Source organism: Saimiri boliviensis, chromosome 17, assembly GCF_048565385.1.
Source record: "Saimiri boliviensis isolate mSaiBol1 chromosome 17, mSaiBol1.pri, whole genome shotgun sequence".
Classification (NCBI taxonomy): Eukaryota; Metazoa; Chordata; class Mammalia; order Primates; family Cebidae; genus Saimiri; species Saimiri boliviensis.
In genome coordinates this window covers 5,987,140-6,011,090 of record NC_133465.1, presented here as the reverse complement: position 1 = coordinate 6,011,090, position 23,951 = coordinate 5,987,140, and the positions used below count along the sequence as shown (strand labels likewise).

At 39.0% G+C, this 23,951-nt stretch overlaps 1 protein-coding gene across 6 annotated transcripts in view; it reads right to left on the bottom strand.

The window, feature by feature from the left end:
- TRIM37 (tripartite motif containing 37) overlaps positions 1-23,951 on the bottom strand; it is a 123,801-nt gene that overhangs the window by 62,279 nt on the left and 37,571 nt on the right. For 4 of the 6 annotated variants that reach the window (XM_039477046.2, XM_074388085.1, XM_039477047.2 and 1 more), the window contains 4 exons: positions 12,774-12,898; positions 4,459-4,509; positions 2,329-2,410; positions 160-236 (listed from right to left, as the gene is read on the bottom strand). In XM_039477046.2, the coding sequence (XP_039332980.2) occupies positions 160-236; positions 2,329-2,410; positions 4,459-4,509; positions 12,774-12,898 (335 nt within the window). The remainder of the gene's footprint in view (positions 1-159; positions 237-2,328; positions 2,411-4,458; positions 4,510-12,773; positions 12,899-23,951) is intronic. The other 2 variants (XM_074388083.1, XM_074388082.1) reach the window with 1 other exon arrangement.

Genomic DNA, 23,951 nt, shown 5'->3' with positions numbered 1-23,951 from the left:
TTTGAGAACTGCCAGTGTATACCATCCCATGACGGCCAGAATTCCATATTACTCTGTATATACCAACACAGTAATTAACAAAAATTAAAATTGACAATAATTGCTAGGGGGAATGTATATAAATGCACATTAAGGTTGTTATTTAATTACACATCTTACTTAGAAGTTTCAGGCAAGCCAGCTGAGAGTTCCAGAAACACAGATAAGTAGTAACCTCGCACAACTCCATTTCCATCCTGAAAGAAGAATATGAAGTTATACAAACTCCAGATCAGTTTAAGTGTAAAAAAAATTAAGCCACAATAAAACAAAATGCGGATCAATATCTGATCTCTAGATTGAGAAGCACTTCTAAGCCTCAAAGCAATGGAGGAAATAATAAAACACACCAATAGATCTGAGTTCTTAACAACTTTAAACTTTTGTGCATTCAACAAACATGAAAATATTAAGGCACAGCAATGAAGGGAAATATAAACAACCATGAAAAAGGTTAAGATTTTTAACATATATAGAACCCCTATAAATCAACCTTAACAAAAAACCCAAGACCCTAATAGGAAAAATAATTTCATTAGAAATGAGTGAGGCAAATAAATGTTAAAACCAAAAGTTAATTTTTAAGACCAACATAGAAAAAGGTAATACCCTAGGCTGAAAGTAATTAAAAATAATTTCTAGGCCGGGCACGGTGGTGCAAGCCTGTAATCCCAGCACTTTGGGAGGCCGAGGCAGGTGGATCGCGAGGTCAAGAGATCGAGACCATCATGGTCAACATGGTGAAACCCCGTCTCTACTAAAAATACAAAAAATTAGCTGGGCATGGTGGCACGTGCCTGTAATCCCAGCTACTCAGGAGGCTGAGGCAGGAGAACTGCCTGAACCCAGGAGGCGGAGGTTGCGGTGAGCCGAGATCGGGCCATTGCACTCCAGCCTGGGTAACAAGAGCGAAACTCCGTCTCAAAAAAAAAAAATAATAATAATAATAGTAATAATAATAATTTCTATATGATTTTAATGTTAGAATTCCAGGTAAGATTCTGTCTAGAGATTAAGAAGCTGTTTGAATCTCTACTACAGAGATTTTATTTTTATAAAGATAATTACTCCCTCCCTTTTTGCTTAATTTTGGCAACACTGTTTAAAAAAAAGATAATTACTCCCTATGTGTGTTTCCCTAGTACTTCAGGTGTCTGTGTTTTAAAAGGATCACATTTACTATAACTACTTGTTTAAAAAATCTGTTCCCCCAATGAGACAATGAAGGCTGAAAACAGAGATGCTTATACATCTCCAGTGGCTACCGGGATATGACTATACAGGGGTACAAGTACAATTAACCTCTTCATTTTTAATATACCTTGCTTCAAAGAACCTGAGGCAGCCTTTGAGGTTTGACATGATAATCACTCAACAGATATCAATGAATAAGTGAATCATCAGCTAGGTGAATAAAGCCTGACACAAAACATTATATATTATTGTATAATCCCATTATGCAAAACTCTTCTAAAAAAAAAAATCTGAAACTACATATTCAAAGTGTTCGGTGTGTAACTGAGAATACATTTTAGTCCCAGGAGTACTAAAATGTGTAATAGTAAATTAGTGTACTCAAAAAGGTTACTTAGCATCTAGATAATACCACCAAATTTCTTTAAAGGTAAAGAAAATTAGTTTATTATCAGACTTTACCTAAACAAAATGGAATCGCACATTTAAGATACCCATTGAAAAAAAATATGGGCTGAGCATGGTGGTTCACACCTGTACCCAGCACTATGTCAGGAGTTTAAGACCAGACTGACCAACATGGTGACACCTCGTCTCTACTAAAAATACAAAAATTAGCTGGGAATGGTGACGCATGCCTGTAATGCCAGCTACTCAGGAGGCTGAGGCAGGAGAATTGCTTGAACTGGGACCTGGGAGGCGGAGGCTGCAGTGAGCCAAGATCACACCACTGCACTGTAGCCTGGGCTGCAGAGCAAGACTCCATCTCAAAAAAAATAAAAGAAAAAGAAAATAAGAGCCAAGCATTTTATATCCAGCAATACTAGCCTTAGACTATAAAGGGCAAAAACTGCTTTCAACATATGAGAACTCAGGGAATACTGTTTTCAATCAGCCTTCCAGCACAACGTACTAGAGAACAAGGTTTGGACAAACAGTTGCCGAATATGAAGGGAGAGGGAGAACAGGAAATGAGGACAGCATATGTAACAAGAAATAAAGAATTAACAGTTCTCAGTAATCAAACTAGTATACAACAGAACTCTGAAAGAAAGATCTTGGTTTCAAAATTTATTAGAAATATGAAAAACTTACTGGGTAAACTTTTAACCTCCAGCAAAGTCCTGAAACTTGAAGAGGTGGACTGTAAACAGGATCTGCTCTCTGACGCAAAGTGCTAAAGAAAAACAAAATCAACCATATCCCAAGATCAAAACTGTTGTGAAATGGCAACAGGCAAAAAGAAAAGCAAACCAGTTTCTTTGTTATATATTTGAAATTCTAGACAAATAACAGAAGGTGACTGAACAGGTCAAAATTCCACTGTAAAAGTTTAGATATGCTTAAATTCTGAAATAAAAACAATTTTTTAAATACTGAAATACTGAGCTGGGCGCGGTGGCTCACGCCTATAATCCCAGCACTTTGGGAGGCCGAGACGGGAGGATCATGAGGTCAAGAGATCGAGACCATCCTGGTCAACATGGTGAAACCCTGTCTCTACTAAAAATACAAAAGTTAGCTGGGCATGGTGGTGCATGCCTGTAGTCCCAGCTACTCGAGAGGCTGAGGCAGGAGAATTGCTTGAACCCAGGAGACAGAGGTTGCAGTGAGCCGAGATCGCGCCATTGCACTCCAGCCTGGGTAACAAGAGCGAAACTCCGGCTCAAAAAAAAAAAAAAACTGAAATATTCAGCAATATCTAAGAATCAGGAAACAAAATCCCCTCAAAATTGTGAGGAAGGAAAAGGGAAAAAAATGTATCATTAAGTCTCCCAAATTTAATTAATGCTTCAATAAGCAGTCTTTCACCATTAAAAATAAAACAAAACCCAGAATGTTTCTTCTTTCTCACTTCTCTGCAGTATAATCATCTTTGTTTAATATTGAAAAATGAAAGAACATGCACTAAACCTTAATACATGTGGAAAAAACCTCAAAGAGACTGTCTTTTAGCCACAAAAGTATCCCATTAGAAAAAACAAATTAAATGGGAAAAGGTATAAATTCTCAGTGTGGCCTTATTTTAATGTTTAATGGCCTTTGCCTATTATTTGGAGTTTCCTTCCTGAAGACCTTGTATTCTTTGTTTCCACTTGGCATGCTGCAGTCAAAGACAAACTGCTAAGAACCTTGCATTTTATGATTTTCACTTCAGATTTTAGAGAAAACGTAGTAAAAGCTAGCAAAATTAACATGCAACCGACAAAGTCTATAGATTTCTTACAAAAATGGTCCCTTACCCACAATTCTTCACTTTGAGCTGAGATAAATGGATCTTAATGAATTTCCTCCCACCACTTTTATTTTTGAGGTTGGGTAAGTGGGGGCTCATCAACCTCTAACTGGCCCCTCACCTTAGGAAAAGCTAAGTGATCTCTCTTATTAAAAATGGTTCCCTACTTTGGACAGAGCACCATGGCTAATGCCTATAATTCCAGCAATTTGGGAGACCGAGATGGGAGAATCATTGGAGCCCAGGAGTTTGAGACCAGCCCAGGAAACACAATGAGACCCCCACAACCTTTGTGGTGGTGCACGCCTGTAGTCACAGCTACTTGGGAGGTGGAGGTAGAAGGAATGCTGCAGCCCAAGAGGTTGAGGCTGCAGTGAGCAATGATCAGGCCACTGCACTTCGGCCTGGGTGACAGAGAAAGATCCTGTCTCAAAACAAAACAAAAAAAAGGTTCCTTTCCCCAGATTTGAGAAGCAGTCAGTCTAAAGATACCATATAGGGCTGGGCGCGGTGGCTCAAGCCTGTAATCCCAGCACTTTGGGAGGCCGAGGCGGGTGGATCACGAGGTCAAGAGATCGAGACCATCCTGGTTAACATGGTGAAACCCCATCTTTACTAAAAATACAAAACAGTAGCTGGGCATGGTGGTGCGTGCCTGTAATCCCAGCTACTCAGGAGGCTGAGGCAGGAGAATTGCCTGAACCCAGGAGGAGGAGGTTGCGGTGAGCCGAGATTGCGCCATTGCACTCCAGCCTGGGTAACAAGAGCAAAACTCTGTCTCAAAAAAAAAAAAAAAAAAAAAAAAAAAAAAAAAAAAAGATACCATATAGTCCAGCACAAATGAGCTCTATGTTTCTAATAGGAAACTTATTTTTCTAAGACTTCTAGTGAGTATCACAGTTCACTAGATTACTATCTTACCAAAGAATACTTTTCTGGCTCTTCCTTATATACACATACAAAAAATCAGAATTGCCAAAAACTCTTACCTGAAATTCTCTAAAACAAAAGTAGCTGAATCATAAGATGGCACTAATTCACTAAAAACAAGCAAAAGGCAAAAAAAAAAATTATTTAGCTTTTACGTTTAAAATTCCATTTACCTAAAAAAAAAAGTCCCTCAGTAGTATCTTGAAAACATTATTAAACTAACAATCTAAGAAATATTTTTAAATCTTTATTAAACATTAAATCAAATGAATTCATAAAACCATCAAAGGTTTTCCATTAAATTAGAGATACAAATACTTTCTAAAAGTTTTTTGGCTGGGCAAAGTGGCTCACACCTATAATCCCAGCACTCTGGAAGGCCAAGGCAGGTGGATCACTTGAGGTCAAGAGTTTGAGACCCGCCTGGCCAACATGGTAAAACCCCATCTCTATTAAAAATATACAAAAATTAGGGAGGTGTGGTGGTGCACGTATGTAATCCAAGCTACCTGGCTGAGGCAGAATTGCTTGAACCCTAGAGGTGGAGGTTACGGTGAGCCAAGATCGCACTACTGCACTCCAACATGGGTGACAGAGCAAGAGTCTGTCTAAATAAATACTTTATACAAGTTTTTTTTTTTCTTAAAAAAAGGCCATACAATATGAATAATTATTAAAGTAAGTACAAGAAATGCACTTTATTATTTTTTTAAATTTTATTTATTTATTTTAAAGACGAGGTTTCACCATGTTGGTCAGGCTGGTCTTCAACTCCCGACCTAAGGTGATCCACCCACCTTGGCCTCCAAAGTGCCTGGATTACAAGCATGAGCCACCACACCCAGCCAAGAAATGCACTTTAAAAAGTACTCATGGAGGCCGGGTGCGGTGGCTCAAGCCTGTAATCCCAGCACTTTGGGAGGCCTAGGAGGGTGGATCACGAGGTCAAGAGATCGAGACCATCCTGGTCAACATGGTGAAACCCCGTCTCTACTAAAAATACAAAAAATTAGCTGGGCATGGTGGCGCGTGCCTGTAATCCCAGCTACTCAGGAGGCTGAGGCAGGAGAATTGCCTGAACCCAGGAGGCAGAGGTTGCAGTGAGCCGAGATCGCGCCATTGCACTCCAGCCTGGGTAACAAGAGTGAAACTCCGTCTCAAAAAAAAAAAAAAAAAAAAGTACTCATGGAAATGGGAAAAAGAAAGTGATGCTTAGGCTGTGAACATGAATTATAAAAGATATAAACATGCTTTAAAAAATGGAAAGAAACAATAGTCAGTGATAACACACTTAATCCCCAAATTTCCTTCTTTGGACAAATTATGGGAAATACTAACAGACCTTAAATACTCTGCAACTATTTACTAGCAAATACAACTTCACATTTTCACAGGATTAGAATACCTAATTATCTAGGGGGCAACTGTGATGAACTAGCACAGTAACACATTCTTGGCAAGTCAAGATTACTTCAAGCAACTTTAGTCCCATTCAGTACTCATCAAAAGAGAACTGAACTATAATCACAGAACGGACTAAAGGGTTAAGTCATTTTGCTGCTAACTACTTTCAATCATATAGATGGTTTGTACACTGGCATTACAACACCTCAAAATTCATTAAAACACTATGAAAAAGACTATCATACAGTGTTAGAATGTTATAAATTTGATATATAAAATTACAAATTTACCAAAACAATAAACTGCAAACCATTTCACCACATCTTCAGAAATATCTTCTAAAATTCATCAGAACTTTGGTTATCATCGAAACAAGATAAAAGATACATCTATAGCACTGCCACACTGTGATATTGTCTAAAGAAATTAGTGACTTGCCACATGAAAATAGAATATAGGGCCAGGCGAGGTGGCTCACGCTTGTAATCCTAGCACTTTGGGAGGCTGAAGTGGGTGGATCATGAAGTCAAGAGATTGAAACCGTCCTGGCCACCATGGTGAAACCCCATCTCTACTAAAAATACAAAAATTAGCTGGGCATGGTGGCGCATGCTTGCAGTCCCAGCTACACGGGAGGCCGAGGCAGAAGAATCGCTTGAACCTGGGAGGCGGAGGTTGCAGTGAGCAGAGATCCCACCACTGCACTCCACCCTGGCAACAGAGATTCCATTTCAGAAAAAAAAAAAAAAAAATACAATATAGATAAGTAATTCTTTATTTTAATGTAAGTATAGCTAAGTAGATCACATCTTTTACACAGTAAGTAGATGTACTTTGCCCTGTGATTAACTGTATAGCAATTATCCAAATTGACTATGTCAAGAATTCCTATCATATCCCTAGCCAGTTGTTATCCTTCCTTGTATGACTCACATTCCTCATCCCCAGATCCTTTCACCTGGTTAATCCTTAGCATTTCTTCAGATAACAGATTCAAAGTCATATACTCTTGGAGGTCTGCTCCAAGGTCTTCCCATTATATGGTCTCCTAGAACTCAATGCACACAATCCCCAATTAGCAGCGCCAATGCAATTAGTGACTAGGAAGACTTTCTGGAACCAAAAACCTAGTAAGAGCTCTCATGGAGTCTTCCCAGTATAGTCTTCAAATCTGACATGCTTTTATAATTTTGTGCAACTTTCAATAAGGTCTCTTATCAAGTACAGAATATGCTCCACAATATACAAAGACTTTAACCAATCCCCAGTTGTCTGCTAATCTGCATACTACTTCTTCCACCATGTCCAGTGTGATTTATTTCTTGTGTTGTTATTGCTATTTCTGCTCTAAGTCCAGACTATCATTAACATATTTTATTGGCCATGAAGGGTCAAAAGACTTCAGCAGAACACAAAATAAAAAGGAGGAGATGCCATTTTCAACTTAGAATGGTGAAGCAGAAAGCTTCCAGGATAAAGAGAGTTGAAAAAAGATGTAAACATAGCAAAAAGACAGATTAAGAAACGAGTGAATAAAGCAGCCCTGAAATCAACAATTTAATTAAAGAAGCAACAGAATTTATCAAGCAGAATATTGTGATACCCAGCAGATTTGTGGGAGGCTTTTTGCTCGGACTTGCATCTTAAGGACATGAATATTCTCCCACGGTGAATTCAACTACAAGAAGAGACGTGGTAGCAATAAGGCGGTCTCTCAACAGTACATGCTGCCAGAGTATGCAGGGCAAGGAGAAACAACTAGCTGGACAATACTGAATTCACAACTTAGCATTTTGCCATCTGAAGCTTGGCAAACTAATATCTGCTGTAACACAACCTATATGACATGTGAACCATAGTATTCCTGAGCAAAACATGGCTTTCATCACTTTGTAAAAATCTGCATCTGTTTAGAAACTAGCCTATAAAATATCAACAATGGATATAAATATGGGGATAAAAGAAATATGTTTGATTTCTTGCCTAGAGAAGTAGTATTCTTTTTATTTAAATAAAATGTTCTTCATTGTGTTTTATGGTATATGTCAGTAATTTAAAATTTGTATTATAGCTTCGGTATTAAGGCTGACTTTTTAAAAAAATATATGTTTGCAATAAGTTAAAAAATTGTAATACCCTTTTGTGGAAAGCTTTAGAAGTGATATAATTATTAAAGATATTAAACAGACTCTGCTGATGTAATATGGAAAAAAAAAAAAAAGAAAGAAAATTTCCAGGCTAACGAGCATAGGCTGCTAACACTCATGAACCAAGAGGGTACAGTCCAGCTTACCCTAGCTCTCATTTGCTAAGAGAAAACGATCGCATTCAGAGCACAGAAAACAGGTACTGTGACATATTTCTTTATATGTACATTTTCCAAGGGAAAACTTTTTGGACACAAATAATCTAATGACAAATTAGTGGTACTGGGCAGGATTAAACAGGATACACTTACCTCCCCTATCACCAGTTACCACATTAATTTTATTACTGTTTCAATCATCTATTTTTCCTCACTAAATGGTAATTATAAATCAAAAGAGCTCTGTATTATGCTTATTGCTAGCACTTAACACATACCTAAAATACAGCTGGCATACAGTCATTGAATGTTTACAAATAATTGCTGGCTGATTCACAGAGTTGGAAATATTTGCTCAAAAAATTCTTTTGCAAAAGAAATTATTTTGCATTCTTTTAAAAATTTTTATTTATTTTTGATACAGAGTCATACTCTGTCACCCAGGCTGGAGTGCAGTAGCATGATCTCAGCTCACTGATTTTGCATTCTTTACATGTATACACAAAGGTATTGCTACTGCTAGGCCATCTAACTCTACCACCTTTAACTATTTGTTAACATCTCCATATTATGCTCATTTGTTCAGAGGTTATCTTCAGTCATACTAATGTTACCATTCTGTGGCTGCAGATGAGACTCTACTTTATCTTTTCAAACTTTTAAAATTTCTCCTACTCTCTTAGAAATGTAGACTACTCTTGTTTTTGTGATGACTGGATTCATCTCTTGATGGTGTCAATGAATCTTTGTCTTCACAAGAACATGGGAAATTAGCCGCAAACCATCTCTAGCCCAGTATTCTGGAAGTCACTGATGGGCAACATCTTCAGACCAGTAACCTCATCATAATTTCATGAACAAAAGGAAAAAAGGGAGAACCACAATATCCATTTGTTCCTTAAGGAAATAGAATGTTGAGCTATATAAAAACTGGTTCTCTTTACCAACTTGACTATTTCTCCCTGAAAAATAAACCTCCCTATCAACTGAGAGCTATACTACTGTATTTTTTGTTTGTTTGTTTTTTGATATGGAGTACTGCTCTGTTAACCAGGCTGGAGTGCAGTGGTGCAATCTTGGCTCACTGCAACCTCTGCCTCCCAGGTTCAAAGAATTCCCTGCCTCAGCCTCCTCATTAGCTGGGATTACAGACACCTGCCACCATGCCCAGCCAATTTTTGTACTTTCAGTTGAGACGGGATTTCACCATCTTGGCTGGGCTGGTCTTGAACTCCTGACCTCGTGATCCACCCACCTCAGCCTCCCAAAGTGCTGGGATTACGACCTGAGCCACCGTGCCCAGCCTACTGTTTTAAGTCCTCCCTGAAGACACAGATAGTATTATTTCTTACTATGCATCAACAATAAATAACCCACCAAATTCTGGTTGAAATAATTTTCTTGCTGTCCTCCAAATACACCAGCATATTTTTGTTCATACATACATACACCATCTGCCAAACAAAATCCTATGTATCTTTTCAGGTCTTCTACAATTCCTTTCCAGAAGTCTTCTTGACCATGCCAGTCTCTACGCCTGCCCTCTTTTCACAATTTCTGATATAAGATATGTAACTGAGCAACACAGAATACATTTTTATGGTTTTGTTTTTGAGACAGAGTCTCACTCTGTCGCCAGGCTGGAGTGCAGTGGTGTGATCTCGGCTCACTACAACCTCCGCCTCCTGGGTTTAAACAATTCTCCTGCCTCAGCCTCCCAAATAGCTGGGACTGCAGGCGCACGCCACCATGCCCAGCTAATTTTTATATTTTTAGTAGAGACGGGGTTTCACTATGTTGGCCAGGATGGTCTCAATCTCTTAACCTCGTGATCCACCCACCTCGGCCTCTCAAAGTGCTGGGATTACAGGTGTGAGCCACCGCTCCTGGCCCATAGTATGTTTTAACAAAGAATTTGCTATTATTTAACGTGAAATAGTTACGCAGTAAGTTTTGAGTTCCTCTTCTCCCATGCACCACCTACAAACAATACTGGGCACACGGCCTTTAATAAATAACACTGCACTGATTTAGCGACCTTTTCTTCTCCACTGTGGCTCCAACACCAATACTAACTAATGGAACTAAAGACAACAGAAATACCACTGCTTTGCACATCTAAACTTTGGTGTGTAATTTAATGTCATGATGCTGGTCTTTCTTATTCGGACCTCTTTTCCTGTATCGTGCAACTAATAAAATGGGTTTCTAATAAAAATTAAATTAAAAGACAAAATTTTCAATAAGGTAGTGACCATTACTGGAGAAAGAGACAAGGCCCCAACGGTGCTTAATTAACAGACTAGTGAGCATTGTTACCTGCCTGATGAGCTGCTGAAAGTGGTGTAAGAATGGGAATTTATATACATACATTTTATTCCACAAGTGATGAAATGGTTCAGAAAACATATCTTCAAAACTGAAACAACTCATCACACTATCATAGAGGCAGCCTAGGGATTCTTGTGAACATTCTTCAACTAAACCTACTTAATAGTCCTTTTAATAATATTCAGTGCTTTCATTCAGAAAGAGATTTAAACAAAAAAGGCAATGTTTTAAAAAGATACGACTGTTTTATGAGGTTGTTAATCAGAAAGAAAGGAAGACTTCCACTGGTCAATGAGAACCACCAGAGTAAAAAACTTTGCCCTTCTGTTTATAGAACTGTGTGGCATTTGTGACAAGTAAGAAGGGCTTGTAACAGGGATTCTCAGCCAGGGGTGATTTCGTCCCCATGGACATTTAGCTATGTCTAGAAACATTTTTGTCACAATTGCAAGGTGGTGGGATGGGGAGTGCTATGGGGATACTGCTAAACATCCTACAAAACATAGGAAATCTCACCCCACCCCACAAATAATTATCCTGCTCAAAATGTAAACAATGACAGGATTGAAAAGCCCTGGCTTATATAATATATTCTAGTATGATGAATGCAGCTGGGCACAGTGGCTCACGCCTGTAATCCCAGCACTTTTGTGAGGTTGAGGTAGGTAAATCACTTGAGGTCAGGAGTTCAAGACCAGCCTGGTCAACGTGGAGAAACCCCGTCTCTCCTAAAAATACAAAACTTAGCCAGGCATGGTGGCGCATGCCTAGAGACCCAGTTACCCAGAAGGCTGAGGCGTGAGAATTGCTTGAATCCAGGAGGTGGAGGTTGCAGTGAACGGAGATCACGCCACTGCATTCCAGCCTGGGTGACAGAGTGAGAAGGAATAAATAATAATAAATAAATAAAATTATAAATTAAAAAAATAAAACAATACAATGACTACTCTGAGGTCATCAGAGGGCATCACATTAGACAAAAAAGAAAGGCAGCAGAAAATAAACATTTTTATAATAAAGGCTGTTTTCTAAACATACAACAGCCCTCACCATGCTAGGAAAACGTAATAGTATTCCATATACGTCATCTCTAGAAGATAGTCTGTCATATCAGAATATTTCTGTAACAGTGGCTTCAACCCTCATCTCAGAATGAGCTAAGGAGATTTAAGAAGAACTGAAAATGCCCATCTGAACCCAATGTCATAGGCTGAATTGTGTCTCCGAAAATTCCTATGTTAAAGTCCTAACCCCCAGCGTGATTGTGTCTATAGACAGGGCCTTTAGGAAGATCATTAAGGCTAAATGAGTTCATAAGGGTGGGTCTAATACAACAAGGATTATGTCCCCATAAAAAAAAGGGACACCAGAGACTGATCTCTCTCCAAACAAGAACAGAGAAAAGGTATGGTGAGGACACAGAAAGAAGGAAGCTGTCTGCAAGCTGAGAGGAAAAAAGCAAATTTTCTGACACCTAGATCTTGGAATTCTTGCCTCTCGAACTGTGAGAAAATATGTTTCTGTTGCTTAAGGCACCTAGTATGTAGTATTTTGTTACGGCAGCACAAGTAGACTAATATACACACAAAGATTTTCTTTCAAATGGCCTGGGGTATGGCATGAACTGATTAACTTTCAGCCAAATCCCAAGTGACTCCAACATCTAGTCAGAAACGACCAGTCTAACACTACAGAATTACAAACATGCTTGAAGGAAGGCGCTGTTCAGAAAAATTCTAAGGTTTAGCCCAAGGTGAAAACGAGGATACTTTTTGCCAAAATTATTTCCTCTCTCTATCTTTTAGGATCTGGAGATAACATGGCGTCACCTTCAAATTCTTTTGGCATTTCATTGGTTTCCGAGTTTTGTGTTAGGAGATATAATTTAACTCAAAAGGTACACTGATAAAGCTAACGTTATCAATTTTTTTTTCTACACTATGGAAGATGGAGCTCTTGGGGATAAAAATGATTCCTAATTCATTATTTTCTCTTAACAAGTATCAGTCAGTGGGTGAGACTTTTCAGGAGGACTAGATTTGAACATATAAAACAGTGCTCACCAGACCACTCCATTATAAACAAGACCTTAAAAAGCTATGAAGTGGCCAAATGTGGTGGCTCATGCCTATGATCCCTAGTAATTTGGGAGGCCAAGATGGGAAGATCACTTGAGTCCAGGAGTTTGAGACCAGCCTGGGCAACAAGTGAGACCCTACCTATAAAATAAAAGAGAGAGAGAAATGGCACAAAAAAAATTACATTCTTTTGAAACAAGTATATGCATTTGCACATAAATTTCAAATGAAAATGAAATTAAAAACTGTATCATACCTGGTAAAGTCTGGTGGAACAGGAGTGGTAACAAAAGATGCCATGGGCTTCCGATGAACTTGCTGAAACATCATAAGGATCTCTGAGCTCTTAGATATCAACTCACTCTTACTACAAGACCGCAACTGTGTGAGGAAAAAAATTATCTGAACAAACAAAATTACTGTTCACTACAACCTCAAAATTTATGAATTATTCCGATTATAAACTGAAAAAAAAAAAAAAAAAGTGAGCCTGAGAATTAAGAATCTACAAAAAAATCTAGGTTTATTTCTATAATATTCTAACAGTAAAGTCACAGAATAAGTATACTTAATGCATTTTTCTCTTCTTACATTTTAGGGTAAGTGAGGTTTTAAGCAAGTACAAATATATTTTCAGGCTGATACAGTGAAGTTCTTATGAATGTATTAATGAACAAACCTCTAAGTTGAAAGCTTTTAAAAGCAATCATTTCTCATATTGTATTCTAGGTAACTGAATACAGAATGTATACACACACACCCATGTACATATAGACACACACACCCCATTACTCAATACTAATTTGGGAAACACTACTTTGGGAAAAAGTAATAAATCTAACTTCACTAACATAATCATGGTAGATAAAAACAAGACTACTAATTTTTTCTTCAAGAAAACCAGTTTTAAGTTCCACTTCTGCCACTGACTAATTACATAACTCTGAGTCTGTTTACATAACAAAACTAGAATAATAATCCACCACTGCTTACTTTGTGAAGTTTGTTATAAGGATTATGAAGCTATAGTGAAAAAGATTTGCACACTATCTGTTACGTGCTTAATTTTGTGCCCCCTTTCCTCCATAATTTAAATGCTGCAGGCTCAATCTCCAGGACTTCAGCCTATTTGGAGATAATCTTTAAAGAGGTGATTAGGTTAAAATAAGGCCATTGGAGCCGGGCGCGGTGGCTCAAGCCTGTAATCCCAGCACTTTGGGAGGCCGAGGCGGGTGGATCACGAGGTCGAGAGTTCGAGACCATCCTGGTCGACATGGTGAAACCCCGTCTCTACTAAAAATACAAAAAAAAAATCAACTGGGCATGGTGGCGTGTGCCTGTAATCCCAGCTACTCAGGAGGCTGAGGCAGGAGAACTGCCTGAACCCAGGAGGCGGAGGTTACGGTGAGCCGAGATCGCGCCATTGCACTCCAGCCTGGGTAACAAGAGCGAAACTCCGTCTCAAAAAAAATAAAAAATAAAAATAAAAAAAATAAGGCCATTGGGGTAGGGCCTTAATCTAACATGACTGGTGTCCTTATTAAGATCAAGAGACTCTAGGGCTGCATATTTACACAGAAACGTCCATGTGAAGAAACAGTAAGAAGGCAGTCATCTACAGGCCAAGAAGAAAGACCTCAGAAGAAACTAAACCTGCCAGCACCTGAATCTTAAGACTTCCAGCCCCTAGAATCATAAGAAAACAAATTTCTATTGTTTTAAGTCTCACTGTCAGTGGTATTTTGTTATGACAGGCCTAGCAAACTAATGTACTATCAAATGTCATATTAATGATATTCACAAAACCCACCTACAATTGTGTTTATATCTTTTAAATAACAGTTGCTTACGGCTCACCAAAAATAATGTATCACGTCTGGGCACAGTGGCTTACGCCTGTAATCCCAGGACTTTGAGAGGCCAAGGCAGGTGGATCACTTGAGGTAAGGAGTTCAAGTGCGCCAACATGGTGAAACCCCATCTCTACTAAAAATACAAAATTAAAGCCGGGCGCGGTGGCTCAAGCCTGTAATCCCAGCACTTTGGGAGGCTGAGGCGGGTGGATCACGAGGTCAAGAGATCGAGACCATCCTGGTCAACATGGTGAAACCCCGTCTCTACTAAAAATACAAAAAATTAGCTGGGCATGGTGGCGTGTGCCTGTAATCCCAGCTACTCAGGAGGCTGAGGCAGGAGAATTGCCTGAACCCAGGAGGCGGAGGTTGCGGTGAGCCGAGATCGTGCCATTGCACTCCAGCCTGGGTAACAAGAGCGAAACTCCGTCTCAAAAAAAAAAAAAAAAAAAAAAATACAAAATTAGCTGGGCATGGTAGTGCATGCCTGTAGCCCCAGCTACTCAGGAGGCTGAGGTACGAGAATTGCTTAAACCCCCAGGAGGTGGAGGTTGCAGTGAGCCAAGATCACGCCACTGCACTCCAGCCTGGGAGACAGGGTGAAACTCCATCTCAAAAAATGAAAAAAGGTATCATGTATCATACGATATATACCAAAATGTATCCTTGGATTACTAAGAATGATGACCTATGTTCGAGTTACTGCATCAACCAATGACATAATGTTAAGTGGTAACGGCAGAAAACAAGCAGCTGCATATTTTATCATTCATATTATTACGTATCAGGCATTGCCCAAAACATTAAGGTTTTTTGAATAATTTACTTAAAATGATCTAATGTTATTTAAATACTCTTTGCTTACAATTTTTAAGGTATGATAAAAATCACTCTATATATGTACATACACACATAATACAAAAAATTTTAATTTATATTAATTGAATGCTTACTGTGTATATCCTTCCTTGACACTGTTTCTTCCAAAAGCAACTTGCTCCCTCCAACAGAAGTTTATTATCACCATACTTGTGTTTCTACAATTACTATGTGTGTATATACATCCATAAACAATGTTTTGAATGTTTTCAAACTTTACATAAACACTATCAGGCTATATCACCATGTGGCCTAGATTTTTCAGTTAATATTATTCTTTACTTTTTTTTGACACAGGGTCTTGCTCTGTCACCTAGGCTGGAGTGCAGCGACACAATCTCAGCTCACTGCAGCCTCTGCCTCCTGGGTCCAAGTGATTTTCATGCCTTGGCCTCTCGAGCAGCTGGGACTACAGCCACGCGCCACCAGCCCCAGCTAAGTTTTGTATTTTCAGTAGATACAGGGTTTCACCATGTTGCCCAGGCTGGTCTTGAACTCACTCAAGTGATCCACTCACCTTGGCCTCCAAAAGTGCTACGATTACAGGCGTGAGCCACCACGCCCGGCATATTTCTTTACTTTTTTAAAGAGACAAGTCTTGCTACGCTGCCCAGGCTGGAGTGCAGTGGCTATTCACAGGTACAATCACAGCACACTGTAGCCTTGAATTCCTGGACTGAGGCAATTCTCCTGCCTCAGCTACCTGAGTAGCTGGGACTACAGGCATTTACTCAACCTCAATACTGTTTGTTAAAAACTAAGACAACAGCCTAGGCCTGCACATGGTCAGGATCATCAACATCACCATCTCCCACCTTCACATCTTGTCCGATTGAAAGATCTTCAGGGGTATAAGCATGTATGGATCTACAATGATAACAATGCCTTCTTCTAAAAAATAGTCAACTTTTTAAAAGTAAGTACAAGCAAACTCTAGAATATACTCTAGAATAATGAATAAAAGTATGGTACAGTAAACACATAAACACAGCTGTTTACTACACTTATCAAGTATTATATACTATCCATAATACGTGTTATACTTTTGTACAACAAGCAGCCCAGAATTTTTTTGACACCAGCATCACCATAAACACGTGATTAATGCTTTGTGCTACTACATTATAATGGCTATGATGTCACGAGATATCTCTACTAGGCAAAAGAAATATTTCAGCTCCATTATAATCTTATGGGACCACTGTCACATATGTAGTCTGTTATTGACCAAAAGGTCATGGTTTGGCACATGTCTGTACATGGGAGATGTGTACAGGTTATATTTGCCATTCATATAAGGGACATGAGTATCTCTGCATTTTGGCATCCATGAGGATCCTGGAGCCAATGCCCCACAGATACTGGGGAAAATTACTGTATTAAGAAAGGGGTGAACAACCAATATCAGCCTTTCCAACAATATACCAAAAAGTAAAGAGCATCAACATAATGAAGAATTTACAACAACTAATGAGCAAAACAGCCAACTAGCATCAAATGGCAGTATTAAACTCACATATATTATTATTAATCTTAAATTTACATCGACTAAATTCCCCCAATCAAAAGACACAGCCAAAACCCAGCGATATGCTGCATCCAGACCCATCTCACATGCAAGGATACACAAAGACTCAAAACAAAGGGATGAAGAAAAATTTACCAACCAAATGGAAAGCAAAAATAAATAAATAAATAAAAAGGAGAAATTGCAATTCTCACCTCTGATAAAATAGATTTTAAAACAACAAAGTTCAAAAGAGGCAAAGAAGGACATTATATAATGGTAAAAGGATCAATGCAACAAGAAGAGCTAACGATCTTAAATATATATGCACCCAACACAGGAGCACCCATATATCTAAGACCTATAAAGAGACTTAGACCCCCACACAATAATAGTGGGAGACTTTAACATCAATATTAGACAGATCAACGAGACAGAAAATTAATAAGGATATCCAGGACTTGAACTCAGATCCGGAACAACTAAACTTAATAAACATTCATAGAACTCTCCACTTCAAAAACACAAAATATACACTCTTATCAATACCACATCACACCTACTCTAAAAGTGAAGTAAATCATTCCTCAATAATTATATAGCATTTCACAGGTTTAAATGAAATACTGGTTGGCTGCTTGTTTGTTATTTTCTTCCCTCATTTATTCCTGTCTCCATTATTAAGCACAATTATTGGCATAAAAGAGGTTTTCAATTCCCATTTTTAGACTCCATTCTAGCCTGGGCAATAAAGCAATATTCCTGTTTTCTCTCCCTCTTCCTCTCTCTCCTTTTCTTTCTCTTTTAAAAAAAAGGGGGGGGGAGGGTTTCGATTTTTTTTACTGTAATTTTCTATTTGTCTATTTCTTTTAGCACCTCTATCAGGTTTTTATCAATGTATTTTGAAGCCATACTATTAGAAACAAACATCTGGGACTGTTAAACATCCTCTTGATTCAACATTAGCACTGTGAAATTACCTTTTTAAATCACGGTAATATTGTTTGCTCTGAAATCTACTTTGGTATCAAAAAGCAATTTCAGGCTGGGTATGGTGGCTCATGCCTCTAATTCCAACACTCTGGGAAGCCAAGGTGGCAGGGTTGCTTGAGCCCAGAAGTTTGAGACTGGGCATCACAGTGAGACCTGGTTTCTACAAAAAACTTAAAAATTAGCCAGGCCTAGCTAACATGGCCAGACCTTGTCACTACAAAAGACTTAAAAATTACCCAAATATAATGGTGCATGTCTGTGGTCCCAGCTACTCAGGAAGCTGAGGAAGGAGAATCACATGAGCTCAGGAGTTCAAAGCTGCAGTGAACCTTGTTCACGTAACTGCACTTTAGCATGCATGACAAAGCGAGACCCTGTCTCAAAATAAAAGAAAAAAAAGAAGAAAAAAGCCATTTGAGCTTTCTTTTAACTAGTGTTACCATGCAATCTCTTAGTTCTCCATTTTTAGTGTATTTGTATTAAAATATTTGAAATACATGTCATGTAGGCAGCATATAATTGAGTCTAGATTTGTTTTTAAGTCAGACTGACAGTCTTTGATTCTAATTGGGATGTTCAGAATCTTTACATTTAGGACAGGCCTAGTGGCTGATGCCTGCAATTCCAATACTTTGGGAGGCCAAGGTAGGCGGATCACTTAAGCCCACGGCAACATGATGAAAACCCATCTCTATCACCACCACCACCACCACCACCACCACCACCACCACCACCACCACCAAAAACCAGACATGGTGGCACACATCTGTAATCCCAGCTACTAGGGAGGCTGAGATAGGAGAATCACTTGAACCCAGGAGGCTGGAGGTTGCAGTGAGCCATGACTGCAACACTGCACTCCAGCCTGGGTGACAGAGCAAGACCCTGTCTCAAAAAAAAAAAAAAGAACCTTTATATTTAATGTGCTTACTGATACGGTGAAGTTTCGATCTCCCGTCTTACTACTTATTTTCTATTTGTCTCATCTGTTTTCAGTTCTGTTTTCTTTTCCTATGTTGTTCCTTTTCTAATCTATTAAGACATCAAAAAATAAAGTCTGAGAAATCAGTGTAAACAAATACACTTTTACAACATTTAAATATCTACATAATTCTGGTTATTTTTGGATTGAGTCTCGATCTGTAGCGCAGGCTGGAATGCAGTGGCAAAATCTCAGCTCACTGCAACCTCTGCCTCCTGGGACCCTGTTCAAGCAATTCTCCTACCTTACCTCCCAAGTAGCTGGGAATACAGGCACGAGCCACCATGCCCAGCTAATTTTTGTATTTTGTAGTAGAGACGGGGTTTCACCATGTTGGCCAGTCTGGTCTTGAACTTCGGACTTCGTGATCCACCAGCCTCAGCCTCCCAAAGTGCTGGGATTACAGGTGTGAGCCATCGTGCCTGGCCTAAATATGTGAATAATTCTTAAAGAGGAAATCACAAATGAAAGTATAAATTATTAAAATACCAGAAATAGCCATGCCGTATTCAGAAAGAAACTTTTAGTCTAAAATTCAACGTGGTGGCTCACACACATAATCCCAACACTTTGGGAGGCCAAGATAGACAGATCATTTGAGACAATCCTGGCCAACATGGTAAAACCCCTGTCTCTACTAAAAATACAAAAATTAGCCAGGCATGCGTGAGTGCCTATAATCCTAGCTACTTGGGAGGCTGAGGCAGGAGAATTACTTGAACCCAGGAGCAGAGGTTGCAAAAAGCCAAGACTGCACCACTGCACTCCAGCCTGGGCAAGAGTCTCCATCTCAAAAATAAAACAAAATTAAATAAATAAAAATAAAAAAGATTAGGAATAAACAAATTAAATCTTCAACCACAGAAGCCAGAAAATGGATCACAGTGCATAAAAGGGGGAGAAATCATGAAGATAGTGATAAAATTAACAAAAGGGAGTATCATGAAATAGTTGAAAAGAACAACATAACCAATATTGGATCTTAGAAAATATGAGTTGAGGCCAGGTGCAGTGGCTGATGCCTGTAATCTCAGAACCTGGGGAGGCAGAGGTGGGTAGATCAGCTGAGGTTAGGAGTTCCAAACCAGCCTGGCCAACATGGTGAAACCGTGTCTCTACTAAAAATACAAAAATTAGCCAGGTGTGGTGGCACATGCCTGTCATGCCAGCTACTTAGGAGGCTGAGGCAGGAGAATCGCTTGAACCTAGAAGACGCAGGTTGCAGTGAGCCAAGATCGTGCCACTGTACTCCAGCCTGAATGACAGACTGGGACTCCATCTCAAAAAAAAAAAAAAAAAAAGAAAAGAAAATATGAGTTGAATAGGAGATATCCTAGCAAGGTTGATCACGAAAAATGAAGAAAATATCCAACATTATATTGGGGGGAAAAAAAAAACAGAATAAAAAACTATAAAAATAGTAGAAATTTTTTTAATGAAAATGATTTTTAAAATGATGTATTTTGGAAAGGGCAGCAGAGGCTGGGGAGGCAATAAGGATGTTTATTGGGTACAAAAAAATATAAAGGAATAAGATGTAGTATTTGAAAGGGTGACTATAATCAATAATAATTTAATTTTATATTTAAAAATAACTAAAAGGGTATAACTGGATTATTTTAACACAAAGGATAAATGTTTGAGGTGATGAATATCCCATTTACTCTAATTATTTTTGAGACAGAGTTTTGCTTTGCTGCCCAGGCTGGAGCGCAGTGGTGGGATCTCAGCTCACTGCAACCTCTACCTCCCAGGTTTAAGAGATACTCCTGCCTCAGCTTCCAGAGTAGCTACGATTATAGGCACGTACCATCAAGCCCAGCTAATTTTTGTATTTTAAAATCAATAGTAGAGACAGGGTTTCACCATTTATCCAGGCTGGTCTCGATCTCTTGACCTCGTGATCCACCCATCTGCTTAGCCTTAGTAATTATTACGCATTGCATGCCTGTATCAAAATATCTATTGTATTCCATAAATATATACTGTGTACCCACAAAAAGTAAAAATTATAAAAATAAAATCATGTATTTTTATCATGCCTTTTCTGTTTAGGTATGTTTAGATTTAGATACACAAATATTTACCATTGTATTACAGTTGCCTACAGTATTCAGTACAGTAGCATGCCATGCAGATTTGCAGCCTAGAAGCAGTAGGGCTATACTATATAGCTAGGTGTATTTTAAAAATACATTACAGGCAGGGTGCAGTGGCTCATGCCTATAACCCTAGCACTTTGGGAGGCCAAGGCGGGTGGATCATGGTAAGATCAGGAGATAGAGACCATCCTGGCCAACATGGTGAAACCCCATCTCTACTAAAAATACAAAAATTGGCCAGGCAGGGTGGGTGCCTTTAGTGCCACCTACTCAGGAGACTGAGGCAGGAGAATCACTTGAACCCGAAAGACGGTTGTAGGGAACTGAGATTGCGCCACTGCACTCCAGCCTGGGCAACAAGAGCGAAACTCCATCTCAAAAAAAAATAAAAAAGAAAAAGAAAACATTATAAAAGATAATAAATGGTATTCCTGTATGGGGAGCACTTATCCCAAATGGTAAAATAAAATAAACTACATATATTTAAAGTGTATCAATATATAAAAATCAGCTGTACAGCCATGAGTAACCAGAAATCTTACTACAGGCTGGACACAGTGGCTCACACCTCTAATCCCAGCACTCTGGGAAGCTGAGGCAGGTGGATCACCTGAGGTCAGAGGCTCGAGACCAGCCTGGCAAACATGGTGTAGTATCATTTCTACTAATACAAACATTAGCCAGCTGTGGTGGCGCACACTAGTAATTCCAGCTACTCGAGAGAGGCTGAGGCATGAGAATTGTTTGAGCCCAGGAGGCGGAGGTTGCAGTGAGCCATGATCATGCCACTGCACTCCAGCTTGGGCGACGGAACAAGACTCTGTCTTGGGGAAAAAAAGAAAAAGAAGGCCAGGAGAAGTGGCTCACACCTGTAATTCCAGCACTTTTGGAAGCGGAAAAGGAAAGATCACTTGAGATTGGGCCACTGCACAATCAAGAGTTGAGGTCAGGAGTTTGAAACAGACCCATCTTTTAGTAGAGAAACCCCATCTCTACCAAAAAAAACAAAAATTAACCGGGTGTAGTGGCGCACACCTGTAGTCTCAACTACTAGGCAGGCTGAGGCAGGAGGATCACTTGAACCTGGGAGGCAGAGGTTGCAGTGAGCCAAGATCATACCACTGCACTCCAGCCTAGGTGACAGACTACGACTCTGTTTCAAAAAAAAAAAACAAAAAACAAAAAAACCTTACTATAGCATAAAAATATCTGAAATACTGAATAAATCTGATAAAATATGTGAAAGACTTGAAGAGACACCTTAACAAACAAGATATATGAATGGCAAATAAGTTCAAAAAAAGATGTGTGGTTGCTCATGCCTGTAATCTCAGCACTTTGGGAGGCCAAGGCGGGCAGATCACTTGAGCCCAGGAATTTGAGACCACCCTAGGCAACTTGAGAAAACCCCATTTCTACCAAAAACAAAAACAAAATCAAATTAGCCAGATGTGGTGGCGCACAGCTATAATCCCAGTTACTTAAGAGGCTGAGGCAGGAGGATTGCTTGAGCCCAGGAGGTTGAGGCTGCAGTGAGTTGTGACTGCATCACTGCACTCCAGCCTGGGAAACAGAGCAAAAACCTGTCTCAGAAAAAAAAGAAAGAAAGAAAAGAAAAGCTCAACATTATTAGTCATATGGCAAATACAAATTAAACCCAGAATTAGATACTCTTATTTGAATGGTTAAAATGAAAAACACAACACTATGTGTTGAAAAGGACATAGAGGAACTTACACTCAACACACGCTACTGGTAGGAAAATTAAATAATGTAATTATATCAGAAAACTGTTGGCAGTTACTTAAAAAGTTAATGATACATACACCATCTGACTCAGCCATTCCTTCTTTTTTTTTTTTTTTTTTTTTTTTTTGAGACGGAGTTTCACTCTTGTTACCCAGGCTGGAGTGCAGTGGCGCGATCACGGCTCACCACAACCTCCACCTCCTGGGTTCAGGCAATTCTCCTGCCTCAGCCTCCTGAGTAGCTGGGATTACAGGAACGTGCCACCATGCCCAGCTAATTTTTTGTATTTTTAATAGAGACGGGGTTTCACCACGTTGACCAGGATGGTCTCGATCTCTCGACCTAGTGATCCACCTGCCTCGGCCTCCCAAAGTGCTGGGATTACAGGCTTGAGCCACCGCACCCGGCCTCAGACATTCCTTCTTATGTGAACTCAAGAGAAAAAGAAATGTATGTTCATGTAAAGCTTTGTACATGAATGTTTACAGTAACTTTATCTGTACCAAAAACTGGATTTTTTGGTTTATGGTCAATTCAAATGGCCATAAGAAACTGAACGGATAAACAAATCATGGGATAAATATGTATGTGTATACATATTTATCCCATATATACATATATATGTGTGTGTATGTGTATATATACATATATATTTATTTGTATATATATATTTTGTCCATTGTGTGTGTGTGTGTATATATATGTGTATATATACACACATATATATATGTGTATACACATATATGGATATATATATGCATATATATATATATACACACACACACACAATGGACTACTATTCAGCAATAAAAGGGAAAGAAGTATTGATACAGACAGCAATGTAAATCTCAAATAATTTTGCTGCATGAAAAAAGAAATGAGTATACCAGTATATAATTTGATTTCTATAAAACTCTTAAAAATGCAAATATATCTATAACGACAGAAAGCAGACTGGCAATTGCCTAGAGAGGGAAGGGTGTGAGAAGACAGCACAAAGCACAAGGAAACTTTTGGGGATAATGCACGTGTTTATACCTTCACTGTGGTGAGGGTTTCTCTGGCATCAAAACTTACCAAATTGTGTGCTTTAAATACAGGGAGTTTATTTTATGTCAAGTATGCATCAATAAAGCTGTTTCAAAAAAAACCACAACACATAAATACTCAGATTCCCCACTCCTATCCCATCAAAGGTGGTCTAAAATTATCCCATCACTCCAGCAGAAGGCCGCCAGTTTATTCTCTGGAGGAGATAAAAGTCTTTTGACTATGGAAACAACATATACAATTAAAAATGGGTATAATGGCCCAGGTATGGTAGCTCATGTCTATAATCCTAGCACTTTTGAGAGGCCAAGGCAGAAGG